This window comes from Peromyscus maniculatus, chromosome 1 (genome assembly GCF_049852395.1).
Source record: "Peromyscus maniculatus bairdii isolate BWxNUB_F1_BW_parent chromosome 1, HU_Pman_BW_mat_3.1, whole genome shotgun sequence".
Classification (NCBI taxonomy): Eukaryota; Metazoa; Chordata; class Mammalia; order Rodentia; family Cricetidae; genus Peromyscus; species Peromyscus maniculatus.
Window position 1 is genome coordinate 24,859,619 of NC_134852.1, and position 23,006 is coordinate 24,882,624.

Genomic DNA, 23,006 nt, shown 5'->3' on the forward strand with positions numbered 1-23,006 from the left:
GAGCAGTCAGTGCTCCTAACCACTGAGCCATCTCCCCAGTCCTCAATAGGAGCGATTTTTTTTTTTTGAAACAGGGTTTCTCTGTGTAGCTTTGCGCCTTTTCTGGATCTCACTCTGTAGATGAGGCTGGGATTAAAGGCGTGTGCCACCACCGCCCAGCGGTTTTTTTGTTTTGTTTTGTTTTGTTTTTACATTTTATAAAATATTGACAAGTAATTCACATAGTATACAATTTGCCTGTTTGCACAATTTGATAGACTTTAGTCCAGCATCCTCATAGGCCTATGACATCACCACTTTCTATTTTAGAATATCGCTGTCTTCAATGTCATACACACAAATAATGTGTGGTGATTACATTCTACCTTATTTTTTTAAATGAACATAATATTTGCAATTGTAACCATTTTTAAGTTCACAATTCAGTGGCATGATATTCATTAATAGTACATTAATGAATGTTATTCATTAATAATACATTAAAGATATTAATTACACTCATGATATTAATTGCATTTGTGTTATTCATTGATTACATTTGCAGTATTCATTCAATAACTATATTTATGATATTCATTAATTACATTAATTGTATTGATTTATTACATTCATGATATTATGTCCTGGTACTACTGTCTGTTTGTGGGGCTTTTCCATCACACAAAACAGAAATTCTGTACTTAGGAAATCATTGCTCTATATTCCTTTCTTCTCCATCTTGAGATAATGTCTAATCTTTCTGCCTCTGTGAATTTGTATATTCTATACATTTCATGTAATACAGTTCTATAGTATTTGTCATTTTTTAATGTAAAAACATTTTATGTACAACTGCAGGAGAAATAATACACAGATAGCTTGAACATTAAAAACAGGTTATAATTCAAGAGTCCAGGGTTATTTGAAACTGGAAAATATTTTCTCTGTAGAAAATAGTAAAAATGATAACATTTCCCAGTAAGCCCTTTAAAGCCAAATAATAGCTGAACTATACTTATAAATATTGATTATATTCTGCGATACAGAAGAAACCTATCTTCATCTGTTCAGAGAGCTGTGTTTTACTTAAGTTGTGTGAGATTCCTATTCCATCTTCCTCTTCACTGTTTGATTTACATTGGACATTTTTCCATAGGCTAATCCATAATCTAAAAAGATTTTAGCCTCGCCTCCTGAAAGTACAGCCAGCGTATTCTTTCACCAGCTTGATATGGTACAAATTCTTATCCTAATAGTGAAATGTTTCACTAAAGCTTGCCCAGTGATTGAGCTCACTAATGAGCTCATTTTTACTGGTTGGGTCCTTTTCTCCACCGCTGGTAGCCCTGCTCTGTAGAAGCTGCTCAGCACTGGTAGAAAGATCCCTTTTGATTATAGGTGCACTCTCACTCTGCTTTTCAGAAACCCAGAAAGCTCTGAGAATCCGGAGGTATCTCAACTCCCATTTAGTTTCCACATGGTGCTGTGTACACACCTGAACCATGTGGTGCTGTGTATGTGTTCAAGTGTGTGTGTTCATGTAGAGGCCCAAGGTTGACATATGGCATTATCCTCAATCACCCTTCACCTTAATTTTTTTTTATTATATTTAGTGTGTGTGTGTGTGTGTGTGTGTGTGTGTGTGTGTGTGTGTGAATACATGTGTGCATGTATGGAGGTCACAGGACAGTTTGCAGGAGCTGATTCTCTCCTTTTACCACGTGGGTGCTGAAGACTTACTCCGGTTTTCAGGCTTGATAGCAAGTACCTTTCCTGCTGAGCCATCTTGCTGGTCCTTTTTTTGGTTTTTCAAGACAGGGTTTCTCTGTGTAGTTTTGCGCCTTTCCTGGAATTCACGCTGTAGACCAGACTGGCCTTGAACTCACAGAGATCCACCTGTCTCTGCCTCCGGAGTGTTAGGATTAAAGGAGTGTGCCACCACCGCCCGGCCTTTTTTTTTTTTTTTTTTAATCACCTATATTATCTATTTTGTGTACGTGTGTGTGAGTGCACATGCACATGTGTGCTGTCACTTGTGCATGTGTATGTGCTGTGGAAACCAGAGGTGGACATTAACTCTCTTCCTCATTCACTCTGCATCTTCTTTGCTGAGGCAGGGCCTCTCACTTGAGCCATTGGATTGGAGCTCGCTGATTGGGCTAGTCTAGTCAGCAGTTGCCCCAGCGGTTCCCCATCTCTGCCTCTGAGCACTGGGATTACAAGCAGGCCACTAGCCCATCTTTGTATTGGGTGATGGGGATCTACACTCGGGTTCTTAGGCTTGTACAGTGAGCACTTTATCCACTAAGCCATATCCCTAGGCCTTCTTCACCTTAGTTTTTAAAGCAGGGTGTCTTCATGAACTTGGAGCTTATCAGTTTGGTTGACTGGCAGAGCAGCAAGCCCCAGATCCTCCCAACCCCACACCCAGCTCTATGATTACAGGTGTGCACTGCCACACCTGGCCTTTTACGTGGGTGCTAGGGTTGAAGTCAGGTCCTCATGCTTGAACAGTTCTGTCAGTTCTAGTAGTGAGGCAGTGGCAAAGATTTCAGTAAATAACCCAACAATAGCCAAACTAAAACAAGTGGTGCTTGTAGCTAATCCGTTAGAGTACAAATCAGCCTTCAGTACTGCTACGCAGGAGCTCTGCCTTAGCCTTCATTTCCTGCTTATGCAGAGCAAAGCTTGGCCAGAGGGGACACTTGGAGCCTTGCCAGGTCTTTTCAGAGCATGTGCTCACCCTACTGTAAGTGCATGGCCTTCTAGAGTCTCAGGATTATGTAGAGCTGCTTCAGGGGTGAGCATGACTAAGTCCGTGTTTATAGTAGCACCCATCCTTATGTGGTGTGATTCTGTGGTTCCTGACTAATGAGTGGTGTTTTCCACCATTACTGCTACAGCTCTCCACACAGAATAGTTCTACCCACACCCCAATACCTTCTGTGTGTTTCCTGTTAATCCTTTCTCAACCTTGACAGATACCATCGTTTAACATTGTCTTCCAGAATGCCACATAGGTCGAGTCATACAGTATGTGACCTTTTTATGCTTGCTCTTATCATCCATGCATTTCAGGTCCTTTCATGCCTTTGTGGCTTGATAGCTTAGTATGCACCCCCCAAATTTGTTTTATTTTACATGTATGGGTAAATTGCTTGCATATATGTCTGGGCATGCCTGGTGCCCATGAAGGTCACAAGAGGTCATCAGATCCCCTGAAACTGGCGTTGTAGATGGTTGTGAGCTTTCATGTGGGTACTGAGAATCAAATCCAGTTCCTCTGGAACAGCAGTTCTTAACTTGCGGGCTGTGACGCTGTTGGGGGTTGAATACCAAATATTTACATTACAGTTTATAACAGTAGCAAAATTATAGTTATGAAGTGGCAACAAAATAATTTTATGGTTGGGAGTCACTACAACATGAGGAACTGTATTAAAGGGCCGTAGCATGAGAAAGGTTGAGAGCCACTGATCTAGAAGAACAGCCAGTGTTCTAACCTACTGAGCCCTGCTTTTTGTCCATTTGTTTGTTTGTTTGCTTGTTTGTTGTTTGTTTTTGAGACAGGGTCTTACTATGTCACCCTGGCTGGCTTGGAACTTTCTAGGTAGACCAGGCCTCAAATTCATAGAGATCTGTCCGCCTCTGCCTCTTGAGCGCTGAGATTAAAGGCATGCATCACTATGTGCAGCATTCTGCTTGGTGCCTTTTTACTACTGTTCTCAAGATGCAACACAGTGCATTGTCCATTTGCCTGTGGAAGACTCTTGGTAGCTTTCAGGTTTGACATCTGTGATTAGAACTGTAATGAACATGTGTATGCATGTTTGTGTGTGGCGATGCACTTTGAGCTACACAGACTAGTTCCAGGAAGAACAGCTGCTGGGGTGGTGTGATATATTTTTTTTTTCAGCACTGTGAGAAACCTAAGGATGAAAGCTTTCAGTTCTTATCCTGTAGTACACTGTCACCCCAGCTTTCTTTCTGGCTTTAGCAAGTCAGTTCTTTGCCCTAAGCTTCAGAAGCTGTCCTCTCACAGCCCATCTCTACCCTGAGGAGTTTCTAAATTGGGCAAAGTAAGATGAAGACCTTTGCTATGGGCTTTCATGGAGCCAGGACAGGTCAGATGGGAGGTTGTGGTTCTTTAAGAACAAATTCTACTCTGTTCCTTCCAGCACCAGGAACCACACCAGATACACAGTCGCCTCTTGAAGAACATTGCTGAGCCAGGGAGTGGGATGGGCTAGGGTAAGTTAGAGTATCCTGAGAGCTCTGCTCCATCCAGTGCATTACCTTTTCCTTCTAGGGACTGCAAACCTTTTTGCCGTTACTGAGAGTTTTGATAAAGTTAATTTTTGTTGGTGTTTCTATGATGGGATAGATGGGAAGTATTTGAATTACTAATTCAAAATTTTTCCTTCTTCCTCCTTTATTTTCTCTACCTCTCCTCTTCATACCTTTCCTTCCCCTCCCCATTCTCTCCTCTCTCTTCCTATCTCCCCTGTTCTCTTTTCTTCTCCACTCACTTGTGTTTCCTAGGCCAGTTTTGAACTCCTGGATTCAAGGGCTCTTCCCACTCAGCCTACAGAGTGCTGGGAGTATAGGTGGGCACCACTGCACATTCCCCAACCTTTTTATTTGCTATATTTGCTATAGGATCATTCACATACTTCCTCCTTCTTCTTCTTCTTCTTCTTCTTCTTCTTCTTCTTCTTCTTCTTCTTCTTCTTCTTCTTCTTCTTCTTCTTCTTCTCCTCCTCCTCCTCCTCCTCCTCCTCCTCCTCCTCCTCCTCCTCCTCCTCCTCCTCCTCCTCCTCCTCCTCCTTTGGAGCTGAGGACGAACCCAGGGCCTTGTGCTAAATTCCCAACCCCCATACTTTCTTCTTTCTGAGTGAGTTTTTGTAATTTGTCTATTTCGAGGAATTTACTCATTGATTTTTGTGTGTCTGAGTTGGATGACTAAGGTAATGGGTGTGTCTCTGCACTGTCTAAACACAGTTCTTCATAGTACTCCATTGTAATCCTTTTTTATTTTTGGAAAGTGGTTAGTGAAACCTCTTTTATTCTTTTTTTGGGGATCAGGGCAGGAGGATGGCTGAGACAGTGTCTCATGAAACACAGGCTGGCCTCAAACTGTCTATGTAGCCAAGGATGTCTTGCCTCCATCTCCCAAGTGCTGGGATTATGGGCATGCCTGGTTTATGTGATGCTAGGTTTGTGTGTGCTAGGCAAGCATTCTGTTAACTGAGACACATTCCCAGCCTAACTTCAACATTTAATCTATGTTAAATCTCATTTTTTTTTCTACTAGACTTTGCCAGTCCAGGCTGTTTTACACACAAAGCATGTCTTCATTTGGGCGGTGGTATTTCATGTGTCTCCTGTCCACAGAGGACAGATGGATAATCAGCCCCAAGCTTAAGCCCAGGCCTGAATTTCCCAGTGTGCTGACTTGTGCCTTCACATCTAGCTTTGCATTTTCTTGTTGCTGGTACTAGGGGTTTCCTTACTTGTCTTTTCTGCCTGGACACACATTGAAGTCTGTCTGCACTCTCCTGTGTTTATTGCTGGAGGAGAGGACTCTACAGTCCACCATGTGCTATTCTTCTGTCCAGTTGACAGCTAAGGAAATGAGGCTCATAGGATCCACCCAAGGTGGCCAAGAACAAACCCATTTGGGCTGCTCCATTTCCAAGTCTACACTCTGCCTACCACACCTACCACCTCTTAATTCTGATTCCTCCTTGTTCATTTTCAGGAGCTAGCTGCCAGCAAGTACTCTCCTCTTCCTGACTCTGGACACGACCTTGCTTGTCTGGAGACAGGCTCTGGCCAGGACCTGGCAGTGGAAAGTTATGGAGCCATACAGCCTTGGGGAGGAGGGGGCCCTTCCATCAGAAGGTCACCTCCCTTCCTTCTCTGAGAGTCAAGGGCTCAACTGCAGTGACACACTCAACCGGGACTTGGGCCCCAGCACACGGGACCTGCTCTATGCTGGCTTAAGTGGTTTGGACCTTGACCCCAGTCTCTCCACATCAGATATGCCCAGCGAGGTGCTGGAGGACAATCTGGACACCCTGTCCCTGTACTCAGGGAAGGACAGCGACTCTGTGAAGCTGTTGGAAGAATATGCAGACTCCGAATCCCAGACCTCCTTACAAGGTGAGGCTCTTCATGGACAGAGCACCCACAGTTCCTACAGCCAGCCAGGGATTGAATCTGCTAGCATTGGCTAGGAAAATTCTCCTTCTTAACTAGGCATGGTGATGCGTGCTCATAATCTCAGCATATAGAAGATAAATGCAGGAGAAACACTACAAATTTGAGGCTAGCCAGAGCTACATAGTAAGACACTGTCTCCAAAACCAAACATCCTAAACTAAAGAGAAGGAAGCAAAGAAAGGAAAACAAAACAAAAATCTCTGCTTCTATAGGAGGCTTTTGGCCTACTTTGGAATTGTTCCCGACTTCTGAAGGAAAGGGGACACTAACCCTAGGGAACAAGATTGAGAAGTGGGTGTGTGGGCAGACATCAGGTTTGTAGGAGACTTTCCTATCATTGCTGCATCTCAAGAGCACTTTTCATTCTTCCAGGATGAGCCAGGATCCTGTCCACTCAGTTCTGTGCTTGTCTAACTATTCCAGGCCTCATGTCCTCATCTGTAAAGTAAGGCGACCCCAATCCTTTCATGCCCCCTGCCCCAAAACACCGGTAGTGAGAAGTGAAAAAGGACAAGACTGCAAAAGCCTTCCACAGACCATAATGTACCAGACAGGTATTAGGTGCTTGATTTGTTTCTGCTTAGTCTTTTTTGAAGAGGTCTTGCTGTCTCTTCCAGACACTGAGGCTCCAGCAAACCTCTTGCCTCAGTCTGTCCAGGAGCCAGGACTGTAGGTTGTGGCACCATGCCCAGCTAGCTGTTTGGTCAACTGTACTGGATACTGTCAGTAATAGTTCATCTCCAAAGTATTCAGTTCCAAACTTTTCTGTTCAGCCGTGGAAGAACAAAGGGGGAATTAGTGAAATGATCGAACAACTTGGGTAAGTCTCAGTTTGGTTTGCTGTTGGCCTCCTGTAGAAGAGAATTCTTTTGTTTGGTTTTGGTTTGGTTTGGTTTTGACCATCTTTATTGGTTCCTGGCAAGTTGCTTCAATGGGTTGACTGGGCTAGAGCTCCTAGGAGTTTATAATCGCAGTTTATAATCAGGAAGTCCACATGTAAATGCCAGTATACAGAGACAGTAATCTGTTGGGATTACTGAGTTTGAGTTTGGAACACTGAGGAAGTGTTCCAAAAACTTGTGGCCATGAAAGATTCTGAAGACCCCACTCCACAAAAAATGTCCAAGCAGTGTCAGGCCTGTGTCTGTGTTGAAATGATGGCAGAGCAGCAAGTTTTGAATCATAAGAGTTCATTCATATGGGAGGACTGTCTGCAGCACTAACCAGGCCCAGGCCTGTGGTATGGCACTCAGCTTGGGCCATGGTGATACTGAAAAACACTAGTGGTGGGGATGTGTACATTTTGCTGGGCACAGGAACCCTAATTATTCTTAGGGTTCCACTTAGTTTAGCTTTCCTTAATATTCAACTGTCATACTGCTCCCTCAAAATTAAATTTCAACTCCATGCTTTTGAAACTTAAATTTAGGTTCATATATGTGAATATGTTTATGTCATTGTCTTCCTTTTGGTTTTGAGACATGGATCTCACTATGCTGTTGATCAAGCTGGCTCTGACTTCCTGGGCTCAAGCAATTTTCCTGCCTTGGCCTCCTGAGTACGTGGGACTACAGGCATATACTGCATGTCCTCAGACTCTGAGTAATCCTCCTGTCTCAGTTTCCCAAATGCTGATGACTACTGGCAGGAGCTACAACTTCCAGCTATATTAATGTTGTAAATTAGAAAAGTAAAATGTGCTGGGGGTAGTCACACGCGCCTTTAATCCTAGCACTCAGGAGGCAGAGGAATGTGGATCTACGAGTTTGAGGCCAGCCTGGTCTACAGATGAGTTCCAGGACAACTAGGGTTACACAGAGAAACCCTGTCTCAAAAACCCAAACCCAAACTCAAAAAAAAAAAAAAAAAAGTTTGGTGTATTTGGATTCCTGTGTAAGATTGAATTGATTGTTATTGTCAGATCACAGTCTTGTTGGACTGTTAAAAGTCTGTTAAAGTGTTTCTATGAATAGCTTTAAAAATATTTTATTTATGTGTATTTGTTAATGTTTGTGAGTGTATATTCCACATGTATGTAGGTGCCTGTGACAGAGCAGGGCATTGGAGCCCCTGGAGCTGTAGTTACAAGCAATTGTGAACTGCCTCCCGTGGGTCCTGGGTACTGGACTCTCTCTGGTCCTTTGCAAGAGCAGCCAGTACTCTCTCTCCAGCCCTTGTGAACAGCTTTTGACATACTGAATTTCCTTTTGTATTAGTTAGCTGACATTCTGCTCACAGTTCTCAGCTTCATGACACTGCTTTCTAGAAAGCTCAGGTGACTGTTTAGGCCACCTGCCTGGCTCGGTGTCCTTGTCAGTTTTGTGTTGATGTAGTTTGTTTTCGAGTTTTACAGTTGCTTTGATATGCACATAAAGCACCCAGCAAGGCTGAGGACCATATCCTAGGGAACCTGGGTTTTCTTGTCTATACTTTTAGAGTTCTTCGATTACTCACCACAGTGGTTTTTCTCCCTTCAGTCTTGTCCCAAGCCTCTCTCTGGCCCCCTGGATCAGGACAGAGGCAGTCTGCTCCTTCTCCACACGATGGCCTTTTCAGTACTTGAAGACACCTTCCTTTGCCACCTGAATGTCCCTATTTCCTTCAGCTGCTCCTCAGGAGACACAATTCATAAAAATGCCAGCTGTCATTTTACCAAGAGATACAGAAAATGTGGGAAATTCAGACACATACGAGGAGAGGGTAAACCCAGCCCAGCTCTCTGCCAGTGAACCCCAAACTGCCTGTTTCCACTTAAATCTACTTTTCTGTTTTCACACCTGGGGTGATTCTGTTTTCAGATAGGCTACTTTCACTCTTTTGTCTTTCTTCCTTTCTTTCTTCTTTCCTTCCTCCCTTCTTTTTTTTTTTTTTTAATTTAGTAGTATGATATGAACATTCTTCCATGTTCTTGGGCATTTCTACAATTTTTGTTTGGAAAGCTGTTTCATATGTCATAATACAGGGCTGGTGTATAGCTCACTTGTAGAGTACTTGCCAAGCACTAGCATATGTCAGACCTTTGGTTCAACCTCCAGTGTAACACACACACACACACACACACACACACACACACACACACACACACACACAGAGAGAGAGAGAGAGAAAATAATGCACTCACCTCTAAGCTCTCTTGTCAGATATAAGGTTGTTTTAACATTTTACTAGAAAAATCAGGTAGATTTTTGTAAAAAGCTGAGAACCCAAGAGCAGAGCCAAATGTGTGAGTGCACAGTTGCATTATTTTCTCGGGTTTGGATAATGTAGCTCCAGATAGACCTTGTGTGAGTATCAGTACCTGGTCGGCTTCCAGCTCTGCTGGTCATGCTGCTGCCCAAGAAGCTCAGCCTGGTGCCATCCCCAGCCCTCCACATCTTGCACCAGGACCAGGTGCAGTCCTGTAGCTATGGCCTGTTCTCTCAGGACCTTGGTTCCTCCCAGCTGTGCCTTGTCCTTGCCCATGCAGAGTGCTGACGTGGAGGGGTCTCAGGCAACCTGGACAGGGCTCTGTGCTAAGGCTCTATATTGCTTTAGGACTCCCAAACCCTAGCTTGACATAATCTGTGCTTTCTCCCTTTGTTTAGACCTGGGGCTGGGAGCACTCAAGGTACCTAAAGAGGCTGATGAAGGAGGCAGGGCCACTGGGAGTACAAGGAAAGGCAAGCGGCAGCACAGTTCCCCTCAGAACCCGCTCCTGGACTGCAGCCTGTGCGGGAAGGTGTTCAGCAGCGCCAGTTCCCTGAGCAAGCACTACCTGACACACAGCCAGGAGAGGAAACACGTGTGCAAAGTCTGCAGCAAGGCCTTCAAGCGCCAGGACCACCTGTATGTCACGAGTCTGGTCAGGAGAAGGGCAGGGGGCATGCACCTGTCCTTCTGTGCTCTCTCTCATCCACCCATCCTGTCCTTGGTTGAGTTCCCACCTCTGTGCTACCCAGATGTGTGTTCCCTATCCTCTGGTATGGACTCTGCTCTCTTCACACCGCTACTGTCTGGGGCAGGTCTCTCTACTGAGCCCCCAAATTTATACCAGTGAGGAAATCCCTGCCTCTATTTGCAGACATGACTCTTGTGGTTTATAAATGTGATTGATTACCAGGCATGATGGCACACTGGGGAGGTGGAGGCAGGAGGAGCAAAAGTCCAAGGTCAACCTCAACTACATACATAGCAAGTTTGAGGTCCACCTGGATTACATGAGGGAAAAAAAACAATACAAATGAGTTTGGCTAACTTGGTAAAGAGATGTCCCAAGTCCCTGGTAGGTGGCTAAGGACACTGGGTCTGCAACCCCTGAGGATTTTCCAAAAAAGCCTGTATAAAAGCTTAGAGTGACCACATAGTAGTGATGGTGGTGATGGCGGTGGTGGTGGCGGTGGTGGTGGTGGTGGAGGCGGCGGCGGCAGTGCATGCCTTTAGTCTCAGCACCCAGGAGGCAGAGGCAAGCAGACCTCTGTGAGTTTGAGATGGTCTACACAGCAAGGTCTAGGACAGACAAAGCTACACAGAAAAACTCTGTCTCGAAAAACCAGAAAAAAAAAAAAAGGCGCTTAGAGCAAGCTCCCTTGTAGTTAATGCCTTAAGAATAACAAGTTTTTGTTGCTGTGAGGCTCAAAAGTGGGAGAGGACAGAGCCTAGCTAGGGTGCTGGGTGGAGGGAGGGGCTTTCTCTTCACCCTCTGGTTGGTCCTCACCTCAGGCAAAGGAGGTGGCTTTCTCCTAGGACTAGTACTTATAGGTCTTCTGAGTCCTTTCCTTACAAGACCGAGGACATTCTTTGTAGAAAGACAGTAATCATTAAAATGTCCTAGCCATATAACCCTGAGATTGTTCAAAGCTAGACTGTCAGGATCCCGAGGGTAAGGGCTCATTGTTGGCTCTGTCACGGTCCACATAGGCAGGAGTGGACACAACACACATTAACATGCATTTATACTTGCACTGATTATTGACATACTAGCCTTTTGGCTCTAGGAAGGTTTTATATTGGTAAGTTGTGCAGTGGGGGGGATTCCAGGAAACTGTCACCATAGACAGTCCTATGGTAGTTCCAGATTGGCATCTCCTCAAATATATTCTCCAGAGCTCTGCTGCTCAGGAATGCTGGTGGAACTATATGAAAGTAAAGGTTAAACATGCCACATGCCCCCCACATGCTTTTGAACCTTCAAAGAGTAAAGTGGGGTGTGTGTTTGAGGGGTGTCTGCATGCTTTAACACATCCCAGCTGTGCCCGGGGCCCCAGGGCTCACCTTTAGAGAACTGTTGTCCCTTGTGATCCCTCTTTGGGGAAACCTGATCTGGCTCTCATGGGATTTATTTTTTTCCCACAGGGTTTGTTAGTGGTAAGGGCAGGGAATTGAGTCTCTCCCAGTTGGTTAGACAGAGTAAGGGACCCAAGCAGTTCTTGTATTGGGGTGTGGGCCTGCCTGGTGATCTCCCTTCCATGTCTCACTTCAGGACCGGGCACATGCTCACCCACCAGAAGACCAAGCCCTTTGTGTGCATTGAGCAGGGCTGCAGCAAAAGCTACTGTGACTACCGCTCCCTGCGCCGCCACTATGAGGTCCAGCATGGGGTATGCATCCTGAAGGAGGCCCCACCAGAAGAGGAGGGCTATGGAGACCCAACCCACAACCACGATGTGGCCAACCAGCCTCCACCCAGTGGCCTGAGGTCCCTGGGACCTCCAGAAGCTAGATCCCCTGGCTCTGTCCTGCCCAACCGAGACCTCCTTCGCTGTATTGTAAGCAGCATTGTCCACCAGAAGATTCCCTCTCCTGGCCCAGCAGTGGGTCCTTCTGACACTGAGGCAAGGAGCTCGGCCTGTGCCTGCCCCACCTCACTGGGGTCATCATCGTGTATACCAGCCAGCACCCCAGTGGCCCCAGGAACCCTGGGCTCCGAAGTTCCTGAGGAAACTCATCCCCCACGGAAGGAACCTGCCACTGAAGTGTTCACAGCTGTCCAGTCAAGGGTGGCTGAGAATGGTGCCCCTGACCCACCAGAGTCAGAGCTGGAGTCAGAGTCTCCACGGCTTCAACGGCCATCCTCCCTGGAGGGCTGGCCGGAGGGCAGCTCCCTTCCTGCCTGCCTGCCTCTCTTCCGAGGCCATTCTGTTCCCTCAGGATCCCAGCCATCCAACCACAACTTCCAGTGGCTCCGGAACCTGCCTGGCTGTCCCAAGAACAAAGGCAGCAACGTGTTTATGGTCCACAAGCCCCCTGCAGTGCCATCCCGGGAGGGCTCTGAGGGGGGCCCTGGGCCCAGCAGCATCCCCACCACAGTAGAACCTTCACCCAGCTTGGGCACCAGCCAGGAGGATCTGCTGCCATTTCCTCCTGCACTCCTGAAGGCACCTGGTGAGACCTCCAGTGATGTCCGACAGACAGCTGGGGAAGATGATGGCTGGGCTCCCAAGAAGAGCAAACCCGACTGTGAGTCATTCCCATGGCAGAGCCCCCCAGAGCTTGGGCTCCAAGATACACAGAACCCAGGTGGGCTCCCCTCAGATGCCACACCCCTCTTCCGGCAGCTGTTCATGAAGTCACAGGAGTCTCTGGTGAGCCACGAGCAGATGCAGGTGCTCCAAATGATTGCCAAGTCCCAGCGGATCTTCTCCCACACCCAGGTGGCTACAGCCTCAGCCCAGAGACCAGGGCCGGAGGGCAAGCAGTCAGCCCTGAAGCCATTGCAGGGGCCATGGCCACCACAGGCCCTGCCACCAGTACCCGCTGTGGACTCCTTCCAGATAGGCCCTGGACACTCAGAGCCAGAGGGATCCCCAGTCCGCAGGAGGAAAACTATGCCTGCAGTGTCCAGAGAAGCATCTCCTGGTGGCCCGAGGCGAGACACAAAAGGAGGACCCAAAGTGGCCTCTGCACCACCATCCCTCACAGGGCCAGCTCTGCACCCGTCACGGAATCCAGATAGCTCTTCTCTGGCCAAAGGGACCTTGGACCTGGGGGACATCCTCCCCAGTGCAGGCTCGCGGCAGTCCCAGTTAAGTGGAGATGAGCCAGCTGGAACCCAGCTGGTTGGGAAACAGGGCCAAGGTGAGAATGCCCTGGCTTCAGGGGCCATGAGAGGTGAGAAGGGCCCAGCCTGCCCACGAGGCGGAGGCTACAGACTCTTCTCAGGCCACCCCAGGGCCCAGAGATTCTCTGGTTTCCGGAAGGAAAAAGTAAAGATGGATGTGTGCTGTGCAGCTTCTCCCAGCCAGGTGGCCATGGCCTCCTTCTCCTCGGCTGGGCCTCTGGCAGATCCCCCCCGGGACATGAAGTCTAAGCTGACAATCTTCAACAGAATCCAGGTATTTGTACCCCTCTACCACCCTATGCTGTGGCAGGGATGTGTGTATGTCCTTGGATGTATAGCATTGGTTAACTGCAGGCACTTCCCCCATTGCAGTGAGTCCTCAGATGTGATTTTACCAGGAAAAGTGCTGACCACTGTTGTTCACTAAGCTCTCTTCCCTGCTTTCCTTTGCCTCCTAATTCCTCCTAGATTTGCCTCCTTCAACTCTTGAGAGGAGATCAAGGTACAGGCCTCCTCCCTTAACTGTTAACTGCATGTGATGGCTGTGCATTCCACATGCATGCACAGAACCTGGGTCCTTTGTGTATTATGCAGTGGCACTTAGCCACTCCTCTTGTGAGAGCAGCAGCATTCCCACCATCTCACAGCTACTATTTTGTAAACATTTACACATTTGTTGGCCAAATGTTGTATCATGAACCCTTTGAAATTTTGTGCTTTAGCAGATTTTGGTATAGTTGCAGGTTCTGGCACAACTATTACTATTGGCCAGAACATTTCATCACTACCAGAAGATACCCTGCATCCCTTAGGTATCACCCCAGTTTTTTGGTCCCTATACCATTATCCTTCCAGCCCTAGGCACCCACAGACCTGTCTCTGTGGCTTAACTGCTATGGAAATTTTATGTCAGAGTCACACATTGTGTGGTGGTTTGTGTCTAGCATTGTCCGCTTATATTACATGATCAAGGTCCATCCATGTGGCAGCATCTGTCAGTACTTCATAATGTTTTTTTAGAAATTAAAAACAATTTTTACATTTACTTATTTAGAGAAAGGGTGTCACTATGTAGCATTAGCTGGCCTGGGACTTGCTATGTAGACCAGGCTGGCCTTGAATTCACAGAGATCAGTCTACCTCTGCCTCCCAAGTGCTGGGATTAAAGACCTGTGCCGCCACACTTGGCAGTGTGTGTGTGTGTGTGTGTGTGTCTGTGTGTGTGTGTCTGTCTGTCTGTCTGTCTGTGTGTGTCTGTGTGATCATGAGCATGCCACAGAGCTCATGTGGAAGTCAGAGGACAGCTTGTAGGAGCTGGTTTTCTCTTTCTACCATGTGGATTGCAAAGATCAAACTCAGATCATCAGACTTGGCAGCAAGTGCCTCTACCCCCTGAGCCATCTTACTACCCTACTCCATTCCTTTTCTGGCTGAGCAATAGTCCAGTGGGTAGACGGCCAGATTTTATTTGGTCAGTCATCAGTGGACTGTTTCACTCTTTGACTCTTGTGAGTGAGCTGCTGGTAAGGCTGTGTGCAGCTTTTGTGTGGGTGCATGTTCTCATTTCTCTTGGCTAGACCCTAGGACTGGAATCACCAGATCCTAGAATCTCTGCTCGATGTTTAAAGAGTAGCCAGACTGCTTTCTAGAGAGCAGCACTGTTTTGCAGCACCTCTGCCATGCATAAGTGCCCTGGTTTCTCCATGCTCTTTGCTGTCATAGTCACTATGGATGTACAGTGGTGTCTGCTTGTCTTGCCACTGTCATGCCCTGGCGCTGCTGAAGTTAGCATCCTTCCATGTGCTTATAGGCCACTTGGGAACTGTTATCCTACTAACTTGCAAAGATATATATACATATGTATATATGTACATATATGTGCATCATACATGTAACTTGCAAGTGCTTTCTCCCTTTGTATGGGGTGTCTTTATATCTTATGTGTGAATACTTGTGGGGTTGAAACTTTGGGTTTCAATGAATCCAGTGTGTGTCTGTTGGGTTTTCTGCTTTGATTTGGTGTCAAGCCTGAGACACCATTGCCCAATCACCATCATGCAGGTTTCCCCAATGCCATATTTCTTATTCCCTTGTCTGGGCTCTGCTGGCTCAGATATCCTCTCATCTCCAGGGTGGAAACATCTACAGGCTCCCCCATCCAGTGAAGGAAGAGAGCTTGACAGGCGGATGGTAAGTTCAGAAGCCCATGCCCCACCAGGGCACTGCCCTGGCAAGTCTTCCAGATTCTCTGCACTGTCTTGGGTGAAGGAGCCAAATGCCTCCAGCCCTGCAGAGGGCACGTCAGCCCTTGGAAAGTTGAATATAGTCTTCCATTTTCATTGTTTAGTAAGAGTTGTCAGTGGATTGGGGTTACATAAACAAACAAACAAAACAGCAAAAACAACAACAAAAGCAGCAGTCAGTGGTAGAGTCTCATGCTTCCATTCTTGCCCCCCTGCCTTTTCTACCCACAGCCATCAGCCAAATGGGGGTCCCACAGACTGGATGGAGTCAAAGAGCACTTTTGTGTGCAAGAATTGCAGCCAGATGTTTTATACCGAGAAAGGGCTGAGCAGCCACATGTGTTTCCACAGTGACCAGTGGCCATCACCTCGGGGGAAGCAGGAGCAGCAGGTGAAGGACTTCTGTGGTACAGGGCTGGACAGGCTTTGGGGAATGGATGAAAGGACAGTGTCACCCATCCAGGTTAAAGGCAGCATCCTGGCAGGGATGGTGGGGGTGACGTGAGTGCCAGGACCATCTGTGCAGGCCCTTGCACTGTCCTCCCGGCCTTTCTATATCATCGGGAGCAGTTTCTTCTCCGTGGCTGCTCCTTCTTTTAAAGCCGCCAACTCTCCATGCTCAGGTATTTGGCACAGTTTTGCACTGAGGCCTGATGGGGATGGGGTCCCCCGGAAGCCATAATGTCCTTGGTCAGCATAGCCACAGTTGGAGAACATGGCCTAGGTGGGTGCTTCTCCAGGTGTTGTTTCTCACCTGCTGTGGAAGACCTGGGAAAACTGTAGTGGGTAGCCATTCCAGCTTGGTTCTGGAAGTTCCAACCCCCATTGAGACTCTGGCAACTGTCACGCCTACGAGGCGGGGCGAGGGGAGGCGCCTGGGGACCCAAGCACTATTAAAAGCCCGGCTAGCTCAGTCAGTAGAACATGGGACTCTTAATCCCAGGGTCGTGGGTTCGTGCCCCACGTTGGGCGCCAGATATTGGAGAAATTATTTTGGCCACTCCACGTAGTTAAAAGGATATTTATTTAATGGCGTAACTCACAAATTAAGTAATGGGTAGGTCGCAGGGTCTGGGGAAGGTGTAATGCAGTCCAGCGGTGTTCTCCGGAGCTCTGCACAGTCAATCTGCACCGGTCAGCGTCCCGGCACCGAGCGAGCGCCCAGAGCGAGCGCTGGCCCATCCAGCTCTCGGGTCCCCAGGCGCCTCCCCTCGCCCCGCCTCGTAGGCGTGACAGTTGCCAGAGTCTCAATGGGGGTTGGAACTTCCAGAACCAAGCTGGAATGGCTACCCACTACAGAAAACCCCAAGCCAGAAGCACTCAGAAGTCCTTACTCCAGAAGCCTCGGTTGGCACCCACAGTTAACACTAGCTGAGCCCATGTCAAGCCTAACGATTTGAGTGCTGGCAACAGCAACGACCTTGTCAGCCCAGGCCCTGACCCCAGGTAGCAATGACCCAGAGTTTGCAGGGCTGGGATATGGGGGAAGAAGGAACTGAGGAAGGCCAAGGGGCCAGGCAGGAAGGCTGGCAGGGAGGAAGGAGCAATGGAAGATGTGAGAGGTCATTGTGATGAGTCTCTGAAGCTCATCTCTTTACTGTTGGACCCTGGACTGAAGTTCCTGTGTCAGTGCTAGGCTGCTGTTGGCTCATAAGAGCCACTGGCATCTGTGAGAATACATTTTTATTTTGTCACACCATAATACTATGTCTCTGGCTCCCATTCTTTATATATATATATATATATATATATATATATATATATATATATATATATATATATATATAGTTTTGTTTTGTTTTTTGAGACAGGATCTCTATATGGCCTTGGCTTACCTGGAACTTGCTATGTAGACCAGGCTAGCCTTGAACTCACAGAGATCCACTTGCCTCTGCCTCCTGTGTGCTGAGATTAAAGCCATGTACCAATGCACCCTGTATCTGGCCCTCACTCTTGGAATGCTTGTCACGTGAACCACTGCACTGCCCTATACATCGCTATGTGAGTGTATGAGGAGGCTCTGGGCCTCAGGATTTCACCATACTCAGTATGTTGGTCAGCTCTGGCTCAGGTGGGGCTGGGCTGTGAGCAGAAAGTCTGCTCAGCCTCTTTGCTAAGGCCTGGGTATGGCCATGGCAGGCATAAGTATCCTGCTTCCCTCTGCCACCATGACCAGCCCCATTTTCCTATCCCTGAACAAGCTGAAGACTGAGTTTGTACAGCAGGTGGCCTCAGGTGACACCTGTGGTTCTGTCCTCTCCTCTTCAGGGACAAGAGAAAGATGGGGAAGAGAGAGACAGCAAGGAGAGCAACCAGAACAGAAAGCGGAAGAAGCGGCCCCAGCCCAAGGCCCTGTTTGCCCCTCCTGTACCCTCTGCCCTTGGGGAGCCAGGCCCAGGAGGGTGCCACCAGAGCTGCCTACGCTCTCCTGTGTTCCTAGTGGACCACCTCCTGAAGGGCTTGTTTCAATGCTCTCCTTACACACCACCACCCATGCTCAGCCCCATCCGGGAGGGCTCTGGCCTGTACTTCAACACCCTCTGCTCCACGTCCCGGGCTGGGCCCCATCTCATCAGCCCTGTGTTTGGTGAGTGAGGCCAGAGCATGACTCTGATCCAGGCTAGGTTGCATCTCCTATGGCCCATAATCACATCATCTTGTGGTGTCTGGTCCAGCCATTCTTTCCCACCTTGTATGTGCCTGCTCTAAGGGACTCAGTGCTATTCAGAAACATACCAAGACCATTCTTGGATAAGAACCTTCTAGATTTTTTTTTCAAACAGTCAGAAAGAACACATAGATGCTATTTAGCTCAATCATTTCTATGTTTGTTTTCATAACCACTGTATGGAGACAGAGGCACATACTGTGCATGCCTGCCATGCAGAACAGCCATTTCAAGCTTGTGATTTGAGGCTGTGCTCAGGGTCTGAGCCTCCCTGCATGCTCTCTTTAGCGGGCTTTACCACCCCAGAAACCTGTACTCCCGGCAGCTCTACCACCCGCCCAGCTGTCATCCCTGCAGCCCTATGCACCTTCTAGCCTCAGGAAGCCCCTCATCTACTTCCTGTCCCTGTAGACTTGCCTATGCTAGGTATTTCATATAAATGACATCATACACTTGCAGCCTTTGATGTTTTACCCATTTTACTCAGTTTGATGTTTTTAGGGGTTACCAGGTGGTAGCATATTTAGAGCTTTCTTTTTCTTGGTGAGTAATAGTCTACTGGATGGCTAGACCACACTTTTTTCTTTTATCGTCAGTTGATGGGTATGGGTATTATTTTCCTTCTGGCTATTATAAAAAATGCTGTAAGAACATTTGTGAACAATTTCCTGTAGGGAGTCTATGTGCTAATTCCTTTTGTGTGAAATATCTAGAGTGAAGTGCTGGGTCACATGGAAATTCCATTTAACCTTCTAAACTGCCAAACTATGTGTCAGAGTATTTGTCCCATTTTGGATTCCCACCAACAATCCAGGGGAGTCCTGATACCACTGCTCCTTGCCTGCACGTATAGACTGTGCTTCTTTCAAACCGTCCTGTCAGGTGAAAGGTGCTTCTTGCTGTGTTTGGATTCGTGTTGTCCTGACAGCTACTGGTGCCAAGCCTCTTGCTGGGAGCCCCTTGGCAGTTTGTGTTCGGGTGTTTTATGTGACAAGGTGGCTAGCATGGGGTCATAAAGGGACATTCTCCTTTTCTCTGTAGCCCAGGCAGGCCTTGAGTTTACATGCGCCTGCCTCAGTCTCACAATGCCCCCCCTCAGGAGTTTAATTTTGATTCTTTTTTAAAAAATCTTTTCAAATTGATTTTTTATTTTTATGTGCATTGATGTTTTGCCTGTATGTATGTCTGTGTGAGAGTGTCAGATCCCCTGGAACTGAAGTTACAAACAGGTGTGAGCTGCCATGTGGGTGCTGGAAGAGCAGCCAGTGCTCTTAGCCTCTGAGCCATCTCTCCAGCCCCTAATTTTGCCTCTTAAATTTACATCTTTAGTCAGTTTCCAATTAGCTTTTGGATATTGTATGAGGTAAGTATCAAAGTTCATTATTTTGCATGGATTCTGCTTGCTTGTCGTTTGCTGAAAAGATCATTCCCACTGAATTGTTTTAGGCACCGTTATTAAAATCAGGTGACCAAGGCTGGGGATGGCTCAGCTGATAAAGCACTTGCTACACAAGCACAAAGACTGGGCTCAGTCCCCAGAGCCTATGTAAGAAATGCTGAGTGTAGTGGCATGCATTGTAATCCCAGCATTAGGAGACAGGGGCATCCCCGTGGTTCGCCTGGCAGCCAGTGCAGCCTACCTAGTGAGCTCTAGGCCACTGAAAGATTTTGTCTCAAAAATCAAGGTGGGAGATAACTGAGGAACAACCCCTGGCCTTCACACGCACGCACGCACGCACGCACGCACGCACGCACGCACTTGCATACTTATCTGCATACATTTGTACTTACAGACACGCACCCCATTAACCAACAGTGGATGGGTTTGCTCCTTAGTTCTTTTCTGTTGGTCTGCATGCTTATTCTTAGGCTAGTACCACAGTGTTTTGACCACTGTATTTTGTAGTAAACTCTTAAATAGGTGTATTTGAGTTCTCCCATGTTGTTCTGTCTTCCAGTGTTGTTTTAGCTCCAACAGGCCCGTTGCATTGCTGTAGAATTTTAGGATGAATGGTGATTTTGATAGTTATTCTGTTTAATATGTAGATAAGTTAGGAAGTATTACCATCCTAAATAATTTAGTCCTTTCTATCCATGATGAACCATTTTCCCGTTTATTTAGGTCTTGTTGCACTTTGTCTCATTTTTTGTGAGCGTGTGTCTCACGTATCTTTGTTGCTTTTTTTTTTTAAAGATTTATTTATTATGTATACAGTGTTCTATCTGCACATTATCCCTGAAAGCCAGAAGAGGGCACCAGATCTCATTACAGATGATTGTGAGCCACCATGTGGTTGCTGGGAATTGAACTCAGGACCTTTGGAAGAACAAGCAGTGCTCTTAACCTCTGAGCCACCTCTCCAGCCCCTGCTTGTTGCTTTTTTGAGATAGGATCTCTATACAGCCCAGCCTGGCCTGGGACTCACCATCCTCCTACCTGTGTCTCCAAAGTGGTGGAGTGGCAGGCACATGCCACCATGTGTTGTGCAGCAGACATCTTTCCGTAGCAGAATCCATTCAGCTTTGTGCTCATGTAGTAATGGTGAAGAGCAGAGACGCTGTACTCTCCATCTGATGGGCTTTTCCTGCTCCAGCTGTTTCCTAAGCAGATGTGTCAGTAGACCCCATTCTCCACTGTTGTCCTCACTACTTTACACACAATATTATAGATCTGGTCACATGAAGAAGCCAAGGGAATAGAAGAAAGCAAGCACTGCCTGCAGCGTTTGCTTTACCCTTCATTGCCACCCCATGTCTTTTCTGTAATTCCTGTGAGCCCGTTACCATCAGGGGCTATTCTTCTCTTGTATGTGTGTATGCACTCTAATGTGTATACAGGTGCACGTATGTATGGAGGGTAGACAACAACCCTGACTGTCATGGCTCGCTCTTTTGAGAAAGGACCTTTCACTGGCCGAGAGCTCATCCAGCAGAGTAGGCTGGGTGGCCAGTGGGCCCAGGGACTCTATTTGCCTCTCCACCATTGGGGTTGCAAATATGCACCATGACACACAGGGCTTTTTGTTTTGTTTCGTTTTCTGTTGTTTTTCTAAAGGTGTTCTGGGAATTGAGCTGAGGTCTTCTCACTGACTGGACCGCCTCCACAGAAGCACAGTTGTGCTCTTTTGTACTGTTATTGTAACATATATTTCTAAATGTTATAGGCCCATAATATACATTGCCTTATGTGGCTGATCTTTAAATTAATTAGAAAAAGAAGATAAACTGCAACAATTACACTGCCTTTTATTACCTGAGTAACATCTCTGCCAGCACTTCACTTTTAAGAGTGTGGAGCCACACCACTGCCTCAGCACTCTTTACAGTCTCTTTTTAAAGGTATCATAGCTTTAAGGCACACAATTCTCATATTCTAGAATTTATCCTTGTTTGTTTTGAGAAAAAAAGTCTCACTGTGTAGTCTTGGCCAGCATGGAGCTCACTGTGTAGAGCAGGCTGGCCTTACCTTTGAAGAGACCTGCCTGCCCCTGCCTCCTGAGAGCTGGGATTAAAAGTATGCACTACCATGCCTAGCTTCATTTTTTAAATCATGTGGATGTGTCTGTGTGTGTGTTTCAGGGTATTAGATGCACATGTGAGGGGAGGTGCCTGTATAGTTTAGATAGGAGGTTTGGACCCCCTGGGGCTAAAGTTACAGGTGGGTATGAGCTACTTTATGTGAGTGCTGGGAACTGAACGCAGGCCCTCTGCAAGAGCAATCTCTGCTCTTAACTACTGAGCCATCGCTACAGCCCCACAACTTATCATTTTAAACTGCATAATGGCTCAGTGGTTCTTAGTAATGATAACAGGACCATCATGGTATACTTGTTTTTTAGGCATTTTTCTCACCTAAGAAAGAAACTCCATTCTCTGTCATCACCCCTTTCCCATCCTCTTGTCCAGGTTTGAGCTGAGCTCATCCACTTTCTTTCTCTGTGGGGTTGGCTGCTTGAAAGGTTTCAAACACATGGAGTCACAGTATGTGGTTCCTTATGCTTGGCTTCCCTCACTCCGTCATGTTCAGATTCCATCTGGGCTGTGGGATGTCTCAGTCTTTCTCCCAAGGGTGAAGACTATCCCCCCTGTAATATTTCTCAGAAGCCAAGATTGGTAGCAACAGATTTTTCTCAATTTTCCTTAAATCTGGGAATCTTTTTCTTTTTTCTTTTTCTTTCTTTCTTTTTCTTTTCTTTTCTTTTCTTTTTTGAGACAGGGTTTCTCTGTGTTGTTTTGGTACCTGTCCTGGATTTCACTCTGTAGGCCTCAAACTCACAGAGATCCACCTGGCTCTGCCTCCCAAGTGCTAGTATTAAAGGCGTGCACCATCACCGCCCAGCTCATTTTACTTTTTAAGGTTAATTTTCTGGCATAAGACTTGTTTGACATTTATTTTCAGCATATGTGCCCCTACCTTCTGACCACCAATTTCACGAGAAGTCAACTGTAAGTTTTACTGAAGTTCCCTTGCGTACGAAGGGTGAGGTGGTTTTGTTTTTCTCATTTTGCTTTTGAAATCTGAACCTTTGCCTCTGTGTTTGTCCTATTTAGAATCACTGTGCTTCTTGGATGTGCATATTGTTTCTCACCAAATCTCGGGGACCTTCTACCATTTTCTCTTTTTTTTTTTTTTTTGGTTTTTCGAGATAGGGTTTCTCTGTGTAGCTTTGTGCCTTTCCTGGAACTCACTTGGTAGTCCAGGCTGGCCTCGAACTCACAGAGATCCGCCTGCCTCTGCCTCCCAAGTGCTGGGATTAAAGGCGTGTGCCACCACCGCCCGGCCCATTTTCTCTTTGAATATGTTTTCTTTCCCTGCTCTTCCCTGCCTGGTGCATCCATTGCATGTGGTTGCAGT

The 23,006-nt window shown here is 46.9% G+C and overlaps 1 protein-coding gene across 13 annotated transcripts in view; it reads left to right on the forward strand.

Annotated features, from left to right (window-relative positions):
• The window catches only part of Znf541 (zinc finger protein 541), a 43,245-nt gene that overhangs the window by 13,017 nt on the left and 7,222 nt on the right, over positions 1-23,006 (forward strand). For 3 of the 13 annotated variants that reach the window (XM_076572094.1, XM_076572089.1, XM_016009775.3), the window contains 6 exons: positions 5,741-6,144; positions 9,789-10,029; positions 11,663-13,514; positions 15,354-15,430; positions 15,715-15,874; positions 17,752-18,070. In XM_076572094.1, coding sequence (XP_076428209.1) covers positions 5,838-6,144; positions 9,789-10,029; positions 11,663-13,514; positions 15,354-15,430; positions 15,715-15,874; positions 17,752-18,070 — 2,956 coding nt within the window. In that variant the 5' untranslated portion in view covers positions 5,741-5,837. Of the gene's footprint in view, positions 1-4,157; positions 4,231-4,520; positions 4,587-5,740; positions 6,145-9,788; positions 10,030-11,662; positions 13,515-15,353; positions 15,431-15,714; positions 15,875-17,751; positions 18,071-23,006 lie in introns of those variants that run through there. The other 10 variants (XM_076572085.1, XM_042271466.2, XM_076572108.1 and 7 more) reach the window with 7 other exon arrangements.